Consider the following 20,214-nt stretch of genomic DNA (forward strand, 5'->3'; position numbering starts at 1 on the left):
TTTGTCAATTTACCTTTTAAATATTGTGTTGTATTGTATTATATTGTGTTGTATTGTATCATATCATATTGTGCTGTATTATATTGTTGTATTGTATTGTATTGTATTGTATTATTGTATTGCATCATATCATATTGTTGTATTGTATTGTATTATATTGTATCATATTGTATTATATTGTGTTGTATTGTATCATATATTGTTGTATTGTATCATATCATATTGTGTTGTATTGTATTATAGTGTTGTATTGTATTATATTGTGTTCTATTGTATCATATCATATTGTGTTCTATTGTATCATCATATTGTGATGTATTGTATTGTGCTGTATTGTATTGTATTACAATATTGTATCGTATTGTATCATATTATACTATATTGTATTGTTCTGTATTGTATTGCAGTTTAGCAATGTGTTGTAATAAACAAATCTTCAGTTCTTTGGTGGCAGTCATGCCACTGAAAAACAATTCTGAGTGTGATAGCCTAGCTTAGCCATGGTGTAGCTATGTTTGATGTGAGTGCAATATTTGAAATGTCAAAAAAAAACTCTCAGTAACTCAGTTGTGTAGTCCTGTTTTGTTTCATTTATTGTAACTTTCATATAACTTTCTGCAAAACTCAAAGAACACAGAATCCAGGACACTACTTTGTATAGTTTGGTGGCAAAATAGATTTAAATTGTGCAGAATTTTCAATGGCTGATCATAAGATTAAAGATACAATTTCATTGCATAACAAACAGGTAATTATTACTCTTCCAAATTCATTTTTTTCAGCCTCTTGAGTCAAACCTAGGATTCCTACAGACTACATGGAATTTGAAATTATCAAAAGTGACATCAAAATTACCATAATACATGAATACTAAATGACTAACACTGCAAGTATTTACTAATACTAGACAATCTAATTTGAGACTGAGGTATACTGGTACAGCAACGACCCTGTGTTGAAATTTACTGTAAATACACTTTGAAAATGAAGCTTGTTCCTGGCATACAGCTGTGTAAAAGTACACTTGGTGATTCATCATTGTTGCCACTCCAGTTAGTCATTAGCTAACGAGTGATTCACGGAATGTGCACACTGATGAAGTTTTCAGTTTATAAGCAAAAGATGCTACTACTATGGACAATAACATGTCAACTCTGCCTATGTACACTTTATGAAAGCACTCTCTAGAACAATTGATACAAAATCCCTTTACGCATCAATACTGTTCTCACAAAATGTAGAAGCCTCAAATTACAATGATATTTTACTTTTTAAATATTTGGGTGCCATTAATTTTCTGCCAAAAACACAGTACTGTAAATGGAGTCTTTTTGTACTTTTGACCAAAGTTCAACATAATGCTATAATGGAGTCGTACACTGTATAGTTGTGATTCTTCAATTCATGGGAGTTTAGATCAAAGATCACTTACAATACTGTAATGCTCTTTAAATTTGAATCGAGGGGCTGGTTCATTCACATCTCTAGTAGGGCAGGGACTGAAGTTGACTGATACACTAAGTTGTTGAGAGTGCTATTCTAATCACAGAGCTACACCTATCACCAATGTTGGTTGATCACACATTAAATTTGTGATTTTCTGTTAAACATAATTCATTCAGAAGTTGACAAAACTGGTGTATTTGCAAAAAAAAATAAATAATAATAATGATCTCAGCATTACCATGATATGTTCATGCATAGTCAGATAAAACGTTGGTTATTTTTACAAACATTTCACTATCCGATCACATTTTTCAAATAACTTTGAGTATGCATGTGATAGTTGAGATATTTATATTTTGATATAGAATATATCACTTACATGTTAGGTCTAATCACATCTAAACCTCAAGTACGATGACATTTCAAAATGAGACGAAACATGTATATCAATTAACGTATATAATGGTAAGATAAGTCGATGACAAAATACCAATCAAAGTGTCACATCACATTTTCTTTAAAACCTGTCATACTTGAATGAATGCTGTAGGTTTTTATTTGTAATCTATGATTTGATGTGGTTGGTTAACTTCATTCTCACATGCCAGACCACCTTGAATGCACTGCCGTAAGGAAGCTAGTGGTTTATGACGAAATTTTACTCTATTGTAATATTAAGGCTGTATACCATGGGATATTGCTTTGAACGACCATATAAATATACATAGGCAGTTTCGATTCATTAAAATTTAACACAATTTGGGTTTCCAGTAAAGAGAATAATGCTATATTTTTCAGAGGTATTCATTTCAAGAAAAGCATTTTTCATACACATACTGCTATTGGACAAAAAGTACTTTAAATTAGCATACTTCAAGGGAACTGAAAACAGAGTGCATTTTTTCCTTTTTTACAAATTTTAATTCTAATGAGTATTTTCTATACACACATTTTTAAATGTTGGACGAATAATTACATAATAAGCCAACTTCAATGGAATTGTGAACAAAGTACTTTTTTCTACAGATTCTAATTTCAGTGACAAAGTATTTTGACTCACCACTGTAACTGAGATACATTGTTATAACTACTAATTCTAGAAAAGTAGGAGTTTTTAAAATTAGCCACTTCAAGTGGAAGAAGAGTGAAATCTTCAGTTATTAGCAGGAACATTATTTGGAGTTTGTAGACATTATTTTTCATACAACATACAATTTTTTGACAATTCAGCCATCTCAAAGATTTACTTAGACTTTCTTATCATCATTACATGAAAGTTTTGGCTTTGTAAGCTAAGATTGAAGACAGTTTCCAGAAGACTTAACATAATATATAACACAGAAGAGTGCAAAAATCAAATTTTGCATGGGTGTATTCAATACTGTTGTGTATTTAAATATTAGATGTGTACTTTTTTGTGAATAGCCCTAAGTTAGGAACAAACCAGCATTGACGCAGCTTCTAAGGTGGTTGGTTATCCACAAAGATCAAACCCAATTTTGCCTTGCTATAAACAGGGAAAAGGTTAATCAAAATGTTTGAATTCTTTAGCGTTTAGTTTTATTGAGATAATCCATTTTTTTAAGTTTTAGTTTTGTCAATGATAACATAACATAAACTTAAAGGTGTTGGTAAACATTCCATCAATACTAATGAGCAATTTGTGTAATTAGTGGTTTTTGGTAATTAGGCTATATATCAAGAATGCACGCTTCAAATTCAAAACAAGGGTTAAAGTCTTTAACTTGATGCTTCTTTTTGTTAATTTTGCATCCTGATATGTGTTTCCAACAACTAAACACATGAATTCAGGTCTAGCAGATGGAAGAGCTCTCACTAGGTTTAGATATCAAAATTACATTATGACATAATTTGTGCAGTACCAGAAAATTTGAAAAAAACACTGCCAGTAAGTCTTGGTTACTAGATCTCTTTAGAGAATACACAACCACTGTTGTCGAGCTGGGTCAATGCTGATTGACTCCCCAAAAGGTGTTAGTGTGTGTGTTTCATGTATGTGTATATTGTATACTGATTTCAGATGACACTGAGGTCACAGTTTCAGACTGCATCACTTTAAGTATATGGCAGACAGAGTTCATACAGTCAGTATCAATCACATACATTACTTGGAGTTATTTACTGAGCTTTACTGAGTGAATCACATTTTTAAGGACTTCCAAGGGCATTCCAGGTTTGATATTCCAGGTTAATTCAGGACTTTCCAGTAATGGTTTGAAATTCAAGGACGTTTTATGATTGGCTCTGAATTCTAGAACTTCCCCAAAATAGTTTCAAATTCCAGGATTTTTAAAGGGTTTCCGGGAACATACAAACCCTGGACAAAGTACACATACAGTCAGCAGTATGTATTTGTTTTGAAAATCAGTAACATTTACTGAAAGTAAATAGTTGAGGTTATCATGATCAATTTATACTGCCTTCTGATGCCTTGTCTGGTAATAACCGGTCTTTTTCTGTTGGTTCACTGTCATCTTCCTCTGGTAATGGATAGTCTGCCCGTCTATCAAGTTCTCTTCTCGATGTCATCTCAAACCGACTCATATTCAAAGATCCTCCCTGATGGTCAAAGAAAATAATATTGCCATGGTAACTGAATCTATTTGATGTAACCTGAAGTTACTGAAATAATGGGCATATGATCGAATGAGATTGTATTTGACACTCTATAGACATTGCTAGTGAAATCATAAGGCTGATCCTGGGAAATGAAATGACGAAGGCCTAGCAAAAGCATAGCGCCCTCTAGTGGTGATCAGTATTAATTGATGATGCACAAACACTGATCATTGCTCCAACATCCATTTTCATTGTTAGATTATGATGTATGTGTCTCGTGATTTTGGTACCTTAGAATATGACATTATCTGGTTTCTAGTTTATGAAGAGACTTGCCTGCTATCCAGTTAACTAGTTGAATGATGGTGATTACCACAGAGGGCGCTATTTGGACAAATGCGTACTGATAACATTTTGAATGCCAAGCTGGGATCCTAGTACACATGTACCAGTAACAGTAACATTATTTTCCCATTGCAGGAGATTCGACCAGATTTAAAAGTTTAAACTCATTAATGGGTATAAATACTTAAATGACATCATAGGTTGGATCCCACTACTGTATCAAGCTCTGGGGAGGACCCTAAAGATTTATTTTGGGAAATCATGGGCTGGAACCCACAACTTAATATGCCTAGTGACAACCCTGATTTTTAGGTGAAATCATACGATGAACCCACTCCTCTACAATGGTGTACGGAGAACCCTGATAATTAGGTGAAATCATGGGTAAGAAATCCCTATCCAACAGTGTAGGGAGAATCCTTATAACCAGGTAAGATCGTAAGTCAGAATCCACTGTAAGGGTTGATGTAGGGAATACCCCAGGCCCTTTATACAGTGACATGTTCCATCCCATAATTTCTTGAAAGCATACAAATGTAGTCTTTTGTCCTGCAGCTCATATATCTGGGTAATACACTCATCATTCAATACAATCAAATCTACATGTTCATTTTCTGTTTTTCTAATAATCAAACTTACCCTCTTCTTGTCTACAATATTCAAGATAACAGTTGTGGCTACACAAGCTAGAGCGTTAGCAAGGAGAAATATCATGACATACTTCCACCGCAGTAACTCCTCCAGAGAACGGATACTACAAAGTTAAAAGAACAACAAAAAGTGCAATTTTACTTGTAATAAGTAAAGAATGAGTTGATATATATATATATATATATATATATATATATATATATATATATATATACATACATACATACATACATACATACATACATACATACATACATACATACATACATACATACATACATACATACATACATACATACATACATACATACATACATACATACATACATACATACATACATACATACATACATACATACATACATACATACATACATACATACATACATACATACATACATACATACATACATACATACATACATACATACATATATACATACATACATATATATACGAATGATCTGTCATGGGTATTCAAGATACAGCACAGTATCAATATAATCAGATTCTGCATGTAAGAAACTACAACTTTGGGATGATCGCACAATGTTAATGTTGCACAAGCTCAATAAAGGAACATCGTACATTTAGGACAACGATCATCCCTTACTTGTACAGGAATAATACCTGTTAAGTAACCTATAGCATTTTGATGATTACAACCAGTGACAGGAGCATTTTACAAATTGTTGCAAATGAGGGGAAAGTAAATAAATGAGATGGATTACACAACACGTCTTGGCTCAACATGTTAGAAAAGAGAGACTTGTATCACATTTCATGGCTTCATAAGAACAGTTTTATGGCCTCTTTATATGTACGTGAAATGCCAGGGGAACTTGAAATTCAATTGCAAATGTGAGCTGTTGTGTAAAGAGGCCATAGGCTATTTATCGAATCAATAGAAATGTACTAATACAAGTGTCTGTACTTCCAACATGTTGTACCGCATGATATTAATCCAATTTGTTCATTTATTTTCCCAGGATGGAACAAGCTCTGTTTGTAAATGCTTGCCTGCTGCTGGTTTGCATTTTGTGTTGTGACAAAACCCTTATTTCATGAAGTATATTTTTTGGGCTGAATGAGAACAAGGACTTATTAAGTATATAAATAAACCTGTACGAATGATTTTGAATATTTTACTTGTATCTCAAGCCTCACATAACAAATGATGTCCATATGTACCGTCATGATGTAGAACTAGGGTATAAAGCCCATATTTTCTGTTTGAATGTGTACAATTTGGCTTGTGTGGGTATAACTTATTGACACTACAGATTACAACCAGTGACGTGGAAGAACTACCTCAGTTCCACAGTCAGTCTACCAGCTAGTCGAGCTGCTAGACCTCGGGTGTTCTTCCGAAACAATATGATAAGTGATGATAGCTATCGAGGCAAGCCTTCACTGCAAACTTCATTCGTTTAGCGTATCGGAAGAAAGCTCAAACGTCTAGCACTGGCAGCAAGACTATCTACCAACTTGAGTTTACCATTGGACTGTGGAATAGTAGTATTTCCCTGCATACATTGTATATTACCATGGTTACACAACTCAAGGTTGTAAATCAAACAGTGTGATATGTCTATACTTGACTTCTTTTTTTTATAGCTCTGCCAGACAACTTTTTCTGAGCAAATTTTTAAAAAAGAAATTTAAACACAGCATGTGAGGTCTTACATTTGGTACAAAGAAATGAACTTTGATTTCCACCCCGATACATACCTTAGAATTTCTCCTACAATGACATTGGATACACCTATGCCAATCATTTGAATAGATGTAGTTATTCCCATTGCCGTACCAACTGTTGCCTGGGAGACCACCAAGGGAATGGATGGCCACATGCTCGCCTGTAAGAGAGAAATATGACAGATTTCCATTATACCATTACAGCAATGACAACTGACATACGTTGTAGAATGCACAGACAATGTTCTATAAGATTTCATAAGATAACAGACTGTAGTTTTGGGGGGCAGATTGTCACTATTTGAAATATTCCATCAACATTGTTAGGATCCCTAGTGAGGCAAGTATGATGTGTTTATCATTTTGATTAAAATTATGTTTGTTTCCTGGTTGTTATTTTTAGAATCGTTCTATTCAATTCAATTTAAAGTTCTTGAAAAAATTCACTGCAGTACAAAACTAGATTCAAGGATATTGTTTGTACTCATTTGCTGCTGAAAATTATAACCCTAACCCTAACACACCTGCACACGCATGCACACACACATGCACACAGGCAGGCAGGCATGCACGCACAGGCATGCAGGCACGCACACATGCACACGCACACACACACGCACACGCACACGCACGCACACGCACACGCACACACACACACACACACACACACACACACACACACACACACACACACACACACATTTCAACATGCCTACACGACTGCTGAACCTCATTTCAGTTGTGCTTAAAACCGCAAAGTTAGAAAGATCCAACTTTGGATGCTGATTTCAGTTGTTTGTTTGTTAAAAAAACTAATTTTGCTAATCATGGCTTACTGTTACCAATTTCTTGAAAAAGAACTTAGCAAAAGCACTGGCATAACTGCTTTTTAGACCTTCATGTTAGGTTGGAAGAAATAGAATGACGGTAATAATGGTGTACAACTTACAGCAGCTATGGAATACATGACACCAAGCCATATAGTTGAGACTAATGGATGCACATGTGTGAATGCTAATAAACCAAAGACAGGGATTGTTAAGATGGCACACACAAAAGCTAAGATACCACGCATTCCAAAATAATCCTGCAAGAGAAAGACAATTATGAATTCAACAGGTTGCTATTAGTATTATACATTATATTAATATTGAAACTGTTCAAAAGTTTAAATTTTAAATGTATACACTGGGTTTAATTTCACTATCTCGAGTCGGTGGCAATGAAATACACGGTCCATAATATTTGTAGATTTATTTGGAACACATTCATTTGCAATAGTTCCAAGAGGAATTACTGAAGGCTAGAAAATAAAACATGCCCATGTAAATGTCCACAGACAGGCTCAAAAGTCCTGAAGTGCTACTTTCCAAAATATAGCACTGATGACATCACTAAGCTGCATACAACCCAAGTACTGATGATATCACTAAGCTGCATACAACCCAAGTAATGATGACATTACTGAGCTGCATACAATCCAAGTACTGATGACATCACTAAGCTGCATACAACCCAAGTACTGACGACATCACTAAGCTGCATACAACCCAAATACTGATGACATCACTAAGCTGCATACAACCCAAGTACTGATGACATCACTAAGCTGCATACAACCCAAGTACTGATGATATCACTAAGCTGCATACAACCCAAACACGGATGACATCACTAAGCTGCATACAACCCAAGTGGTGATGACATCACTAAGCTGCATACAACCCAAGTACTGATGACATCACTAAGCTGCATACAACCCAAATACTGATGACATCACTAAGCTGCATACAACCCAAGTACTGATGACATCACTAAGCTGCATACAACCCAAGTACTGATGACATCACTAAGCTGCATACAACCCAAACACTGATGACATCACTAAGCTGCATACAACCCAAGTACTGATGACATCACAAAGTTGCATATGGCCCAAATACTCATGATATCACTAATTTGCATACTTACAATTGTCAACTCAAGTACTGATGACATCACAAAGTTGCAGTTACAATTGTCAACCCAAGTACTGATGACATCACAAAGTTGTATACTTACAAAATATTGTCAACCTAAGTACTGATGTGATGACATCACAAAGTTGCATACTTTCAATTGTCAACCCAAGTACTGATGACATCACTAAGTTGCATAGTTACAATTGTCAACCCAAGTACTGATGACATTAAAAAAGTTGTATACTTACAATTGTCAATCCAAGTACTGATGACATCACTAAGGAGACATCATAGACTGAACCTGCCATATAAGATGACACTGTGTCCGAGTAATCATATTTGTATGAAATAAATTTACTGCACAGAGAAGGAGAAAATAAGACAGGATCAGAAGATAAGAAGTGATAACTACATATTAAAGAATTACAATTCAGTCAAACATATGGGTAAGACTTGACTACTTTTTATACTACATTGCAGCACACATGCTTGTTCTGCTAATATGATACTTGTTGTCTGTCTAACTTCAAGTACAGCTGACAATAAATTTTACCTGGCATCAGCTACAAATGGGAAAACACCATTGTAAAAGAACATAATAGTCAATGCCAACAACCAGAATTGTAGAGACATGTATTTAATATCTCGTAGTCGAAGTTTCTTGGATTGGCTGGCTACATGTCCTTCCTGTAAGCAAATAAAAAGCCAAAATAGTTAGGAGAGGTGAGAGAGAAACACTGACAGGCTAGCTTTCCACCGCAGTACAGTACCAAAAACTATTATTATGTAACTGTATGCAAATGAGTGTGCCACCATTCCATAAACACAAAATCATGTGAACACACAGTCATTTATATGTGAATGAAATCTGGCAGTTTTGGCTAAATGTATGCTAAGGCCAAAAAAAGAGAGAATTGTTTCTGGTCACTTAAATACCCTGTGTCAGTTTTTGTGTGTGTGTTTATCCAGCCCATGCAGTCTGCAGATCCGTGGAGAAACACAAATATATTAACCCTCCCTATTTCAGTGAAGACAACTGCAGAACCAATCATGAACAAGCAAATGAAATCTACCCCCACATACACACTTGCTGTAAAGTACTAAATAAAAAAGAACAGTAACTGCCATAAATAGTAGACTGAGTGACACATTTGTTGAGAATTAAAAAAAAAAAATCACATCATCGCACCATGTTAGACAAACTGTCCTGACCAGAAACAATTTTTTTTTTTTTGGGCTTAACAGAACTTCATGATTAAGAGTGCCAGTGAGCGTTTGGAGCATTTGTTTCACTTTTTACTGCTACAGATAATACCAAAAGCACTCATGCAAATATCCTAACTGGCACTTCAATACCTTGGAATTATTCACTATCTAAACTATCACATCACAGTAACATACCTGACCAAGCTGCCTAATTCCCACTATATCAAGAATGCTAAGAATGAAAGCTGATATGAAGCCTATGCCACAGAGCATTGCACCTCCCCATAATGTCCACTTTAAGCCATATTCCTTCTCAAAGTTTGGTGTTAGAAAAAAGTTTAATACACTGCCCTGAAATATGAAAATATACGTGTGGCATTATTGCTCAAATGTAGCATTACTTGGAGACATATACACACTATTATACATTGTATATACATTGTATGTATAAGAAGATATACAGTGAAACTTCGACTGGATTTAAGAAACTCAGGCTATAATAACAAATCAAAAAGTAGTTTAATGACTCCTTAGTGCATATTGCAGAAGCCTTCAGTGTAAAACATATCATGAATATTCATTGTGCAACCTTTGAATACATTATGTCTGCTGACTCCCATCATGCAATGGCCCATACCAAAAATATCCTATAAAGGCACAAGATCAACTTGATGTTTCTCTGAAATTACAATTAATTATAGGACTAGGTGATATAAAATCATGAAATTACTCTCTAGAACCCATAATTTATGTTTCTCTATTTCCTGGAGTGGTGTTCCCCTGTACTATAACAAATGATATACATACATCATACATGCAAATGTAGACTGTGGCATGATTAAAAAATATAACACAGAGAGAGAGGAGCATGATGGTTCAGTCATGATGATATCGCAATTGAACTCCATCCCCCCCCCCCCCACAGCCCCCCCCCCCCCTCCCATCTAAAATTAAAAATTCTAAATGCTTCATACTAAAATTCTAAAGGCTAAGCTAATATAAGGAATACAAATAAATGTAATTAATGAGCAGATATGCTATTTTAACAATTTGATACGTTATACTTACAGCTCTTGACAGCGTTAACGTCACTCCAAATGCAAATGCCAATTCCTTGTTCCTGAACCAATACGCAGTGATACGATTCTGTACAACTGTAGATACAGATAAACGACATGATTGTCAATAACTTTATGTCATATAAAACTTTATGTGTATGTGTTCAAGGTTCAAGAGGTCAATAAATCCTACCATATTTGAGTTCTGATACCACAACCATAAGTACCTTAGTTCCAAAGTCACATCACCACATTCCACAACAAAATCTCGTTTTTAAAGTACAATACTGTAAACTTAGAAACTTTCGCTGAAGACTTATTTTTTGCTTATTTCGCTTGAAAACAAAAATGTGAAAATAAGTAGTGACTAAAATGCCATCTTATACATAAACGCAGTGCACCGAGGCTTAGAAATATGTATTAACTAGTCTTTTTGAACTAGTTGCAAGACTGCAAAATCACAACATTTGCTAAAATATCCAGGTTCAATATGCGGAAATTATACCACTTTGTACGAGTTCGCTTTCAGTTACTTAGGCTCGCCAATCGTAACGAAACACTGATGAACAGGTCAAGTAAAGGTCACTTACTTGTTAATGAACCATTGCCTGAGCCAAACAGCAACCTTCCAACTAACATGATAGGTAACATGGCTGATGTGCCCTTGAACATGGCACCAAGGGCAAAAACTGAGGATCCCAACAAACACAGACCAGAGAACAAAAATAATCCAACTAGAAAAGAAAAGTGATACAAAAAATAATCATTTTAAAGTTCAATCACTTGAATATCTATCACTTCTGCCATATTTGGAATAGCTAGTCATTTTGCTGTTACTATGGGTGTTGTCCTTGTTGCCAGGCATATTTGCATCAATGTTGTTCACTTGACTACAAATCATATTCCAAATGGACACTAGAGGGGCACTTTCATTAGACCAATATGGCCAAATACATGGCCAAAAATTAATGTTGTACTAAAAATTATATGCTTATTGATAATATATATTTTTTATAAAAAGTTGAACAATGTACGTAATTATCTGTTAGAAGTTATAATATTGGATGGCTGGACCTTTCGGTTAATACATTTCTGCTTCTTCTTGTAAAAATTCAACAATAATGACCTCAAGGCAGATATGCTACAATAGGGTTATCTAAAGGCATGTGTGCCATCTGATATGAAATATTGCGTTACTATCATAATTGGTATCTTATCAATCTGAGCATTGCAGTCTGGATCTGTGCCATGTCACGTCCTTGTCATTGGATTACTTTACACCATATTACACATCATATCGCAAACACCAGTCAGTCAGTTGGCAAGACCTTTGTACCAACAAATGATCTCCTTATATTTCCTCCAAGGCCTCATACGCTAAATCTGTCTCACATATTACTCTAATACACTACCAGTCTAGTAAACAAGTATGGACACTGTTGTGGTAGCTCTTCTTCTGTTTATTGGCCTCACTGCCTCACAACAAACCCATGACAGGGTGAAAGGAGAAGTTGGTCCAGCAACTGAAACAACACAAGATGGTGGGTGCGCCTATACGTTTATAGTACCACAAGAAAAGCTACCATCTCATTCCCATGGTTCACATTCACATTTGTCAGAGATCTCGGAGAAATTGGAAAACATACAAATCAACCTACACCAGCTTCAAGTCAATTTGAATGTAGAATCAAGTATTCAACTGAATGGACATACAGAGAAGATCTATCCAGAGGGTAAGTCAGTTTGAATGTAGAATCAAGTATTCCACTGAATGGACATACAGATAAGATCTATCCAGTAGGTAAGTCAGTTTGAATGTAGAATCAAGTATTCAACTAAATGGACATACAGAGAAGATCTATCCAGAAGGTAAGGAGTAAAGAAACATCAACTATCATTGTGGTATGCACGCAATGATTACCAATGAAACAACATTTGCATATCAGAGACAGTTAGTCTTTATCACATTTATGACCTGCAGCTGATTGAACAAAATTGTGTACCAAAAAATGTTTTATTGAGAAGACATAAAAGCTTTCATTTCTGTTCTATTACAATTACCACACAAGGGATTGATGTAGCAAGTAGCTATTTGGATGTCAGTGTTCTAAAAAATAATCATATTGCCTTCACAGACTGTCACCATGCATACATTCTAAATGGCAGCCATCTTGTTGAAGGAATTCACTTCATACAACCTGAAGATTATCCAGAACCATTTGCTGTCTACTGTGAAGTTATTGATGACGGTATCTGGAACGTCATACAGCGACGTCAAGATGGATCGGTACATTTTGATAACGAATGGACAACATACAAATATGGTTTTGGTTATGTTACTGGTGAACACTGGTTGGGAAATGAAAAGATTTTCTATCTGCTTCGTAGAGGGCGCTATAAGTTACGAGTTGATCTGCAAGACTGGGACAATAACACTGCGTATGCTGAGTATGACTTCTTTCAGATTGGTAATGAGGACTCCAAGTATACACTACTGGTGGGAGATTATTCTGGAAATGCCTCAGACTCACTTAGTTATCATAACGGTATGAAATTTAGTACCAAAGACCAGGATAATGATGGCTATTCCGATTGCTGTGCTTGTACTGGTAGTGGAAATGGTGATGATGGATGGTGGTTTAAAAGCTGTGCCTTTTCAAATTTAAATGGCATGTACTTCCAAGATGGTGATACCTCAAGAAAGGGTGTTCTATGGTACAACTGGAAGAATAGTTATTATTCATTCAAGAAAGTTGTGATGAAAGTAGAAAAAGTTCATCCATGTTAGTTTATACATCATGACGTATACTACGACCGTGACTTATTTCTATCTTTAGTATACTTGTATTGATTACTGCTATCAACTTAAAGGAAAAGTCCAGTCTGACTTATTTCTGTCTTTAGAACACTTGTATTGATTACTGTTATCAACTTACAGGAAAAGTCCAGTCTGACTTATTTCTACCTTTAGTACACTTGTATTGATTACTGTTATCAACTTAAAGGAAAAGTCTAGTCAGTCTTATTTCTGTCTGTAGTACACTTGTATTAATTACTGCTATCAACTTAAATGAAAAGTCCAGTCAGACCAAGGGCATGAGGCAACAATTCTGGTGTCTATCAACAATTGAATAACATGAATAAAGACAATATCAAAAAGTTCCGTCAAGTTTATAATTACTTCATTATCTTGAATCAATAATTAATATCTAATTAAAATACACAGAAAAATATATACAGTAACTTGAAACGCGCTGAAATATAAATAGAATACGGCGGACTGGGACGTACCATGCGTAATGCATGTCTAGTCTAACGTGTGTGGAGTGTACCGATTGTGTAGCGCCCCCAACGGTCATATAAATTATCTGTCTTGTCGCGCGCGCGCGATCGCGAGCTCGAATGATTCGAATCTTTGCAACCGTCCATAAAAGTACTGGATTTTGAAAATTCCATATGCACGAACTCGACATTTGCTCAATTTGCTCAATTTGCTCAATTGCTAAAAAAGGAAGGGTAGGACACTCTGGTGTTCTTTTTCGTCGTAAGATTGAAACCACATCGCCCTCGTTCACGGACGCTTTCTGTTTCGGGCAAACTTACGCGTTTTTGTTTACTCAGTCAAATGATGTTGTTACGTTTTCTCTTTCATTCAAAGGTATATTTTGAAGAGACACAGATATGACGAGTAATGTTTAATGATTATTTTAACGTAATTTTATGAAAATAATATAGACCGGAATCGACTGTGTGTTCGAGCCTACCGTAACTCTACAGCATCAAATATTGATTACACCAAGATATTATCAATTGTGTTTTTGTTTATATCCCTCGCAAAAGATGCACCGTTTCGGAGCTTCAGTTCATATAATATGCTGTTTTCGGCAATCTGTTTTACTGTCCCGCAAACGCCACAATGTACTGAAACATGCGAAATATATACCTCACCACAAGAGGGCAGCAGGTGGTATCAAGCTTCGAGCGAAAATTCATGGGTCACATGTTCGAATTGAAGCGTCCTGATTGGTGTATTCGATGCCATGTCCTACCCCTCTGTATTACAAGTTTAAGCAAGGAATGCGTTTGAGCTCGAGCTTGAGCACGGCAAGCAGCGCGTCACACATCGAAGCGTCAGCTGTCGCGAGCGAACTAAGCGTCGATTTTGCATGCACCATGATCATGTTCCATTTAAATCATTACAGACAAGATCTATCCGTATAGTTTCTTTTCCTTTATTCTCTTTTGGAGTCTTCCATATTTATATAAACTTTTTTCTGCGATTATTAAAAATGTTTCATTTTTTAAAAGACCGGAAAGTGTACAAATATATACCCAAAATAACAAATATGTGTAGACGTGTATAATGAGTTTATTAAAATAAACTACAAATAAAGAAGTAAGTATGTAAATGTGACTCATAGCTAACTTGGGCCTTTATTACCTGGATATCATTATCATTTTTGGGTTTCACCAGAATTGTTGCCTCATGCCCCTGGTCAGACTTATTTCTGACATCTTCAACAAAACAATGTAAGTCTCATAATCATTTACATTCTTTTACCAGAATGCATATTTACATGTCAGTTCATATATTGTTATTTTTGCAAAAAAAAAAAAATACTGACCACAATTTGGCTGTTACTATGGGTATGGTATAGTGGTCACTAGGCACAGATGTGTTTGAAAATGATTATTTACTTACCTAATAACCATCCTTTTTATTACGAAGATATTGGAATTTTAAGTCAAATACGTTATGAACAACTACATATACAAAACTCAAAACTATTCTACTTACTTGTAATTGCAGTAGCTTTTTGATTTATTTCAAATGTGAAGCGTCTATGAGCACTGTCGTGGATATATGGCGCTATATAAATGTTTATTATTATATTATTATATTATTATAACTGTGTTATGTGTATACATGTATGCGTGCACGCATATACATGCATGAACCCACACACCCACACACCCACACACATGCACGCACGCGCGCACGCACACACACACACACACACACACACACACACATTACCTCTACTTATGTATAATTACTGGCAATGTTGGTGAATTTACTTGGTTAGGGACTGTCTTATCTGTAACTTTTGCACTCTATATGAATAAACAATCCATACATATACTTACTTCTATTGCCTAGCTTGTCAATCAGATAGCCAGCTCCTAAAACCACCACAGCATTACTGTTTGAAGACAAACAATTAAGAAATTGTGTTAATTCTTATGCACAACCATTGCCTTCATCTTGTAGCTATTACCAGCTATTCAGTAACTACAGACTTGTCATGGTCAGGTCTCACAGACTGAGGCTACAGTTTAGTTTACATAATGGTGGACAATGTCACAATGGTAATTGTCTGGGGTAGCTTACAGTACGTAGTCTTGTCATGGTCAGGCCCCACAGACTGAGGCTGCAGTTTAGTTTACATAATAGTGGACAATGTCACAATGGTAATTGTCTGGGGTAGCTTACAGTACGTAGTCTTGTCATGGTCAGGCCCCACAGACTGAGGCTGCAGTTTAGTTTACATAATGGTGGACAATGTCACAATGGTAATTGTCTGGGGTAGCTTACAGTACGTAGTCTTGTCATGGCCAACTCTAACAGACTGAGGCTACAGTGTGACCTGTCACCATGGTAAGTCTCTGGGCTAGCAAATCCAAAATGGGCCTTTAAGGGCAATTTTGATTATTTCTAAGGTTTGAATTACATGTAGAAACAGTCTGTGTACAGAAATAAGTTTGATACATGACTTGATGAATATGTTAATCAGTGTTTTCTACTTGTCAATTAGTGTTCCAAGTAGTGGAACTCATAACCATAATTGTGGTACATGTATGCAAATTTTACAAGATTGTAATATCCTTCTCTGTAACAGGGACTTTAACCTTTGTAAAAAACTGACGCTTGTTGACTTATGTCAAATCAAAAGCATTTCCAACACTGATTTATGCACAGAAATAGACATAGGTCACTGACTGGCAATTGAAGATTTCTTAAAAATGAAAATGGGTGTTTATTACTGATGGGGAATTTTAGACTAGCTAGATTTCAGAATGACAATTTGGAGATTCCTCTTTTCTGAGACACACGGTGAAAGAACATGAAATTCGTACAGGATTGGCTGTAAAGATCAAACATAAGTGTCAAAGAGTATATATATACTATTGTGACAGTTATTTATGTGTGTATTAATGTATTATGTATTATATTGTATTGTATGTATACTTACGTCCAGGCATAAATGGCATACAGTAAGTTGTATTCATCTGGGGTTATACTTACGTCCAGGCATAAATGGCATATCTGGGGTCATACTTATGTCCAGGCATAAATGGCATATCTGGGGTTATACTTACATCCAGGCATAAACGACATATCTGGGGTTATACTTACGTCCAGGCATAAATGGCATATCTGGGGTTATACTTACGTCCAGGCATAAATGGCATACAGTAAGTTGTATTCATCTGGGGTCATTCCCAAACCTTCCACACAGTCACTACTAATATTGCTACTATTGCCACTACTGCTATTGCTGTGATGGTGTGTTGTATTAGGACAGGATAGATTCTGTTAAAAAAAGACCAAGTATGGAGTTTTGTCAGAGAACATTTACTGGCTGGATTTGAGAAATTGCAGTAAAGGTAAGTGGCTGTAAAAGTCAGTTTCAGAAATGAGATACAATAACCACTGACTGACAGTGTAACATTATCACAAGAATATTTAATAAACCACAAATAATCATGCAAGTGATTAGTTTGGCCAGATCTGTATTGTCCCACATGTCTAGCAAAATGAGAAATCTTCTTTAGTTTCCAGTGATTCATAACATTTATCAATGTTAAGTCATTTACAACAGTGAATTTCACACCATTCAGTTTTTCCGTTTGATACAACCACACAAAAACCAACAAGAAACTGCATATACCACACTTCAATAGCAAGATCGCACTTTTTTGCTACATTTAGTCTAAATGAAATAAACGATTTACTAATAAATGTATTGCAACTCCATGCAGACAATTGGGTGCCAATACCATCTGGTAACTGGACTAAATGTTTTTCTTAGCATCAAACACCCAATGACAGGCACATAAAATTTTCTTTGGGGTTTCATTTGATGTCTGTATGGTGGCATGTGTAGTTCATTTCACTTAGACAAAATCATGTAGGAAGAAACTATACTATAAACCAATATGAAACTGCATAAATATATGCCACACTTCAATAGTAAAATCACATTTTTTGCTACACATAGTCAAAAAGAGAAATAATTTATTAATACATTGCAACTCCGTGCAGACATTCAGATGTCAATGTTTTTCTTAGTATCAAACACCTGATGAAGGGCACATAAAATGTCCTTTGTGGTGTTTATTTGATGACTGTATGGTGGCATGTGTAGTTCATTTCACTTAGACAAAATGTAGCAAGAAACTGTACTCATTCAATCTTGCTATCTTAAAGTGTAGCATGTCCAGTTTCTCAATTGGTTTCTGCGTGGTTGTATCAAACTGAAGAGCTCAGCGGTATACCATATAGGTATTGTGAAATTCGCTGTAATCATTTTTTTAAAGGCCAGAAATTCAATCCCAGGGTGCCACATTTAGTGCTTAGTTATCAGTCGAGCATTGAGGATTAGATAGGATTGTTCTTTTGTTCAGGGCCAACTTTTTTTCAACAGCTCTCCCAGATAATTAGTTGTTAATGCCAAATTTTAATCCTATTAATCCAAGGTGGCTCTAATTCAATGCATATATCTAGAAGTGAATATTCTTCAATTTTCCATGGCAAGGAACTGCACTTTTGGCTAATGGGTATGACATGTCCTGTGAACTATATCAATATATACATGATAGTTTATAGAAAGTACTATTGGATCTCCATGTACATGTAATAAGCCGGGGGTGATGGGGGTTGGTGGGATGAGTGGGTGGTGGTTTGATGTCTTATTTCTTTTGCTGTGTGATTTATTGATTACTTACCCCTTGGAAAACATCTTGTAAGACACTTGGCATATCAAAACAGAAGTAAGAACCAAATGTCAACATACAGTTGAAAAATAAGATGATGAAGCGATATTCGCCTGAAAGAAAAACACACCATATATTTATTAAAATAATGTAATGTTTACTATTCCATTTGTACTGACAAACATTGTTTTAATGCCATTAATAATGTCACTGTTGGACAAATCAATCAATCAATCAATCAATCAATCAATCAATCAATCAATCAATCAATCAATCAATCAATCAATCTGCACTAATTTTAATAAATCGGTTAATTTGTCATCACCATATTTGTATATCTGAATTTGTCAATTGGAATAAACTTTCCTGACACGACTGTATAACTTGTAAAGTATGAGAATTTCAATATAACATGTTAAAGCAATCGATTGTAATGATAGGGTTGACGCGTGAATTCCAAACGGCAACTCGACTTCCGCTTCCTGGGTATGGCGTTTGGCCTTCACACCGCGACAATGCTTGCACGTTCGATCGCGGAAAAAGTAAAGGGTGGTAAACCGGACAGTATTTGATTATATTATATTACACAATATGCTTTAAAACAACTGCATCTATTTAGTTTCATTTATTATCTTAATTCTTAGAGAACATAGTACAGTCAATTGAAAAATCATGTACACATCGCATCGTACACTGTACACATTTGATTGTGTTGTCTCAATAACAGATCCATGGTTGTCTGAACATGCAGAACATAGACTTACCTTGCGACGCGTGGATCATGTTTCTCCTTTTCTTTTCGCGACTAAATAAACAGAATGAAACCAAATCAAACTATGAAAGCCCCGTAGATCAGTACTTTTAAAAATGAATGTGTAAGCAGTCAGGAATCAGGGTATTTGATTTTTCATTGCTAATATCGATGCCCATGTATCACTCGTATTTGGCCATCACGAGATTCAAGCCTATATGTACGCATGTGCAACCCACATGGTCAACGATATTAGCATATATAAATATTAACATAAACAACACATGGCAGAGTCTTGTTTGTTGCTAGAAGAGTGTTAGTGATAATATTTGTATGTACCTTTACTGATGACAACAAATCAAGGGAGCTCATAAATCGTGTAACAGACAAACAACAAACAAACAAACAAGTAAGTAAGGGAGTGTACAGTTTTAACTTCCAGGGGGGGGGGGGGCGGAGGATTTTCAGGGGGGGCCACCAATTTTTCTCAAGAAAAATTAGGGGGGGCTAAACAAAAATT

General features: G+C 35.5%; 1 protein-coding gene across 2 annotated transcripts; it reads right to left on the bottom strand.

Annotated features, from left to right (window-relative positions):
- Positions 1–586: 586 nt before the first annotated feature.
- LOC144436121 (lysosomal dipeptide transporter MFSD1-like) lies at positions 587–19,887 on the bottom strand. Of its 2 annotated transcripts, XM_078124820.1 has the most exons (13): positions 19,708–19,887; positions 18,956–19,056; positions 17,401–17,540; positions 16,094–16,149; positions 11,536–11,679; positions 10,956–11,041; positions 10,083–10,238; positions 9,235–9,368; positions 8,930–9,038; positions 7,670–7,807; positions 6,754–6,881; positions 5,011–5,125; positions 587–4,026 (listed from the first exon to the last, which is right to left on the bottom strand). In XM_078124820.1, the coding sequence occupies exons 1-13, from the start codon at positions 19,724–19,726 to the stop codon at positions 3,874–3,876; spliced, it is 1,479 nt and encodes a 492-aa protein (XP_077980946.1). In that variant the 5' UTR covers positions 19,727–19,887; the 3' UTR covers positions 587–3,873. The 2 variants fall into 2 exon arrangements, with proteins under 2 accessions (XP_077980946.1, XP_077980947.1); XM_078124821.1 differs by lacking the exon at positions 7,670–7,807.
- Between the last annotated feature and the right edge of the window lie 327 nt (positions 19,888–20,214).

This window comes from Glandiceps talaboti, chromosome 6 (assembly GCF_964340395.1).
Source record: "Glandiceps talaboti chromosome 6, keGlaTala1.1, whole genome shotgun sequence".
Lineage (NCBI taxonomy): Eukaryota > Metazoa > Hemichordata > Enteropneusta > Spengelidae > Glandiceps > Glandiceps talaboti.

What these genes read in the sequence shown, in the direction of transcription:
- LOC144436121 (XM_078124820.1), bottom strand. An exon ending in TACAAGATGTTTTCCAAGGG is followed by an intron (nt 17,541 to 18,955) that starts GTAAGTAATCAA and finishes TTTTTTTAACAG; the next exon opens with AATCTATCCTGTCCTAATAC. An exon ending in TGACAAGCTAGGCAATAGAA is followed by an intron (nt 11,680 to 16,093) that starts GTAAGTATATGT and finishes TTTCTTTTCTAG; the next exon opens with TTGGATTATTTTTGTTCTCT.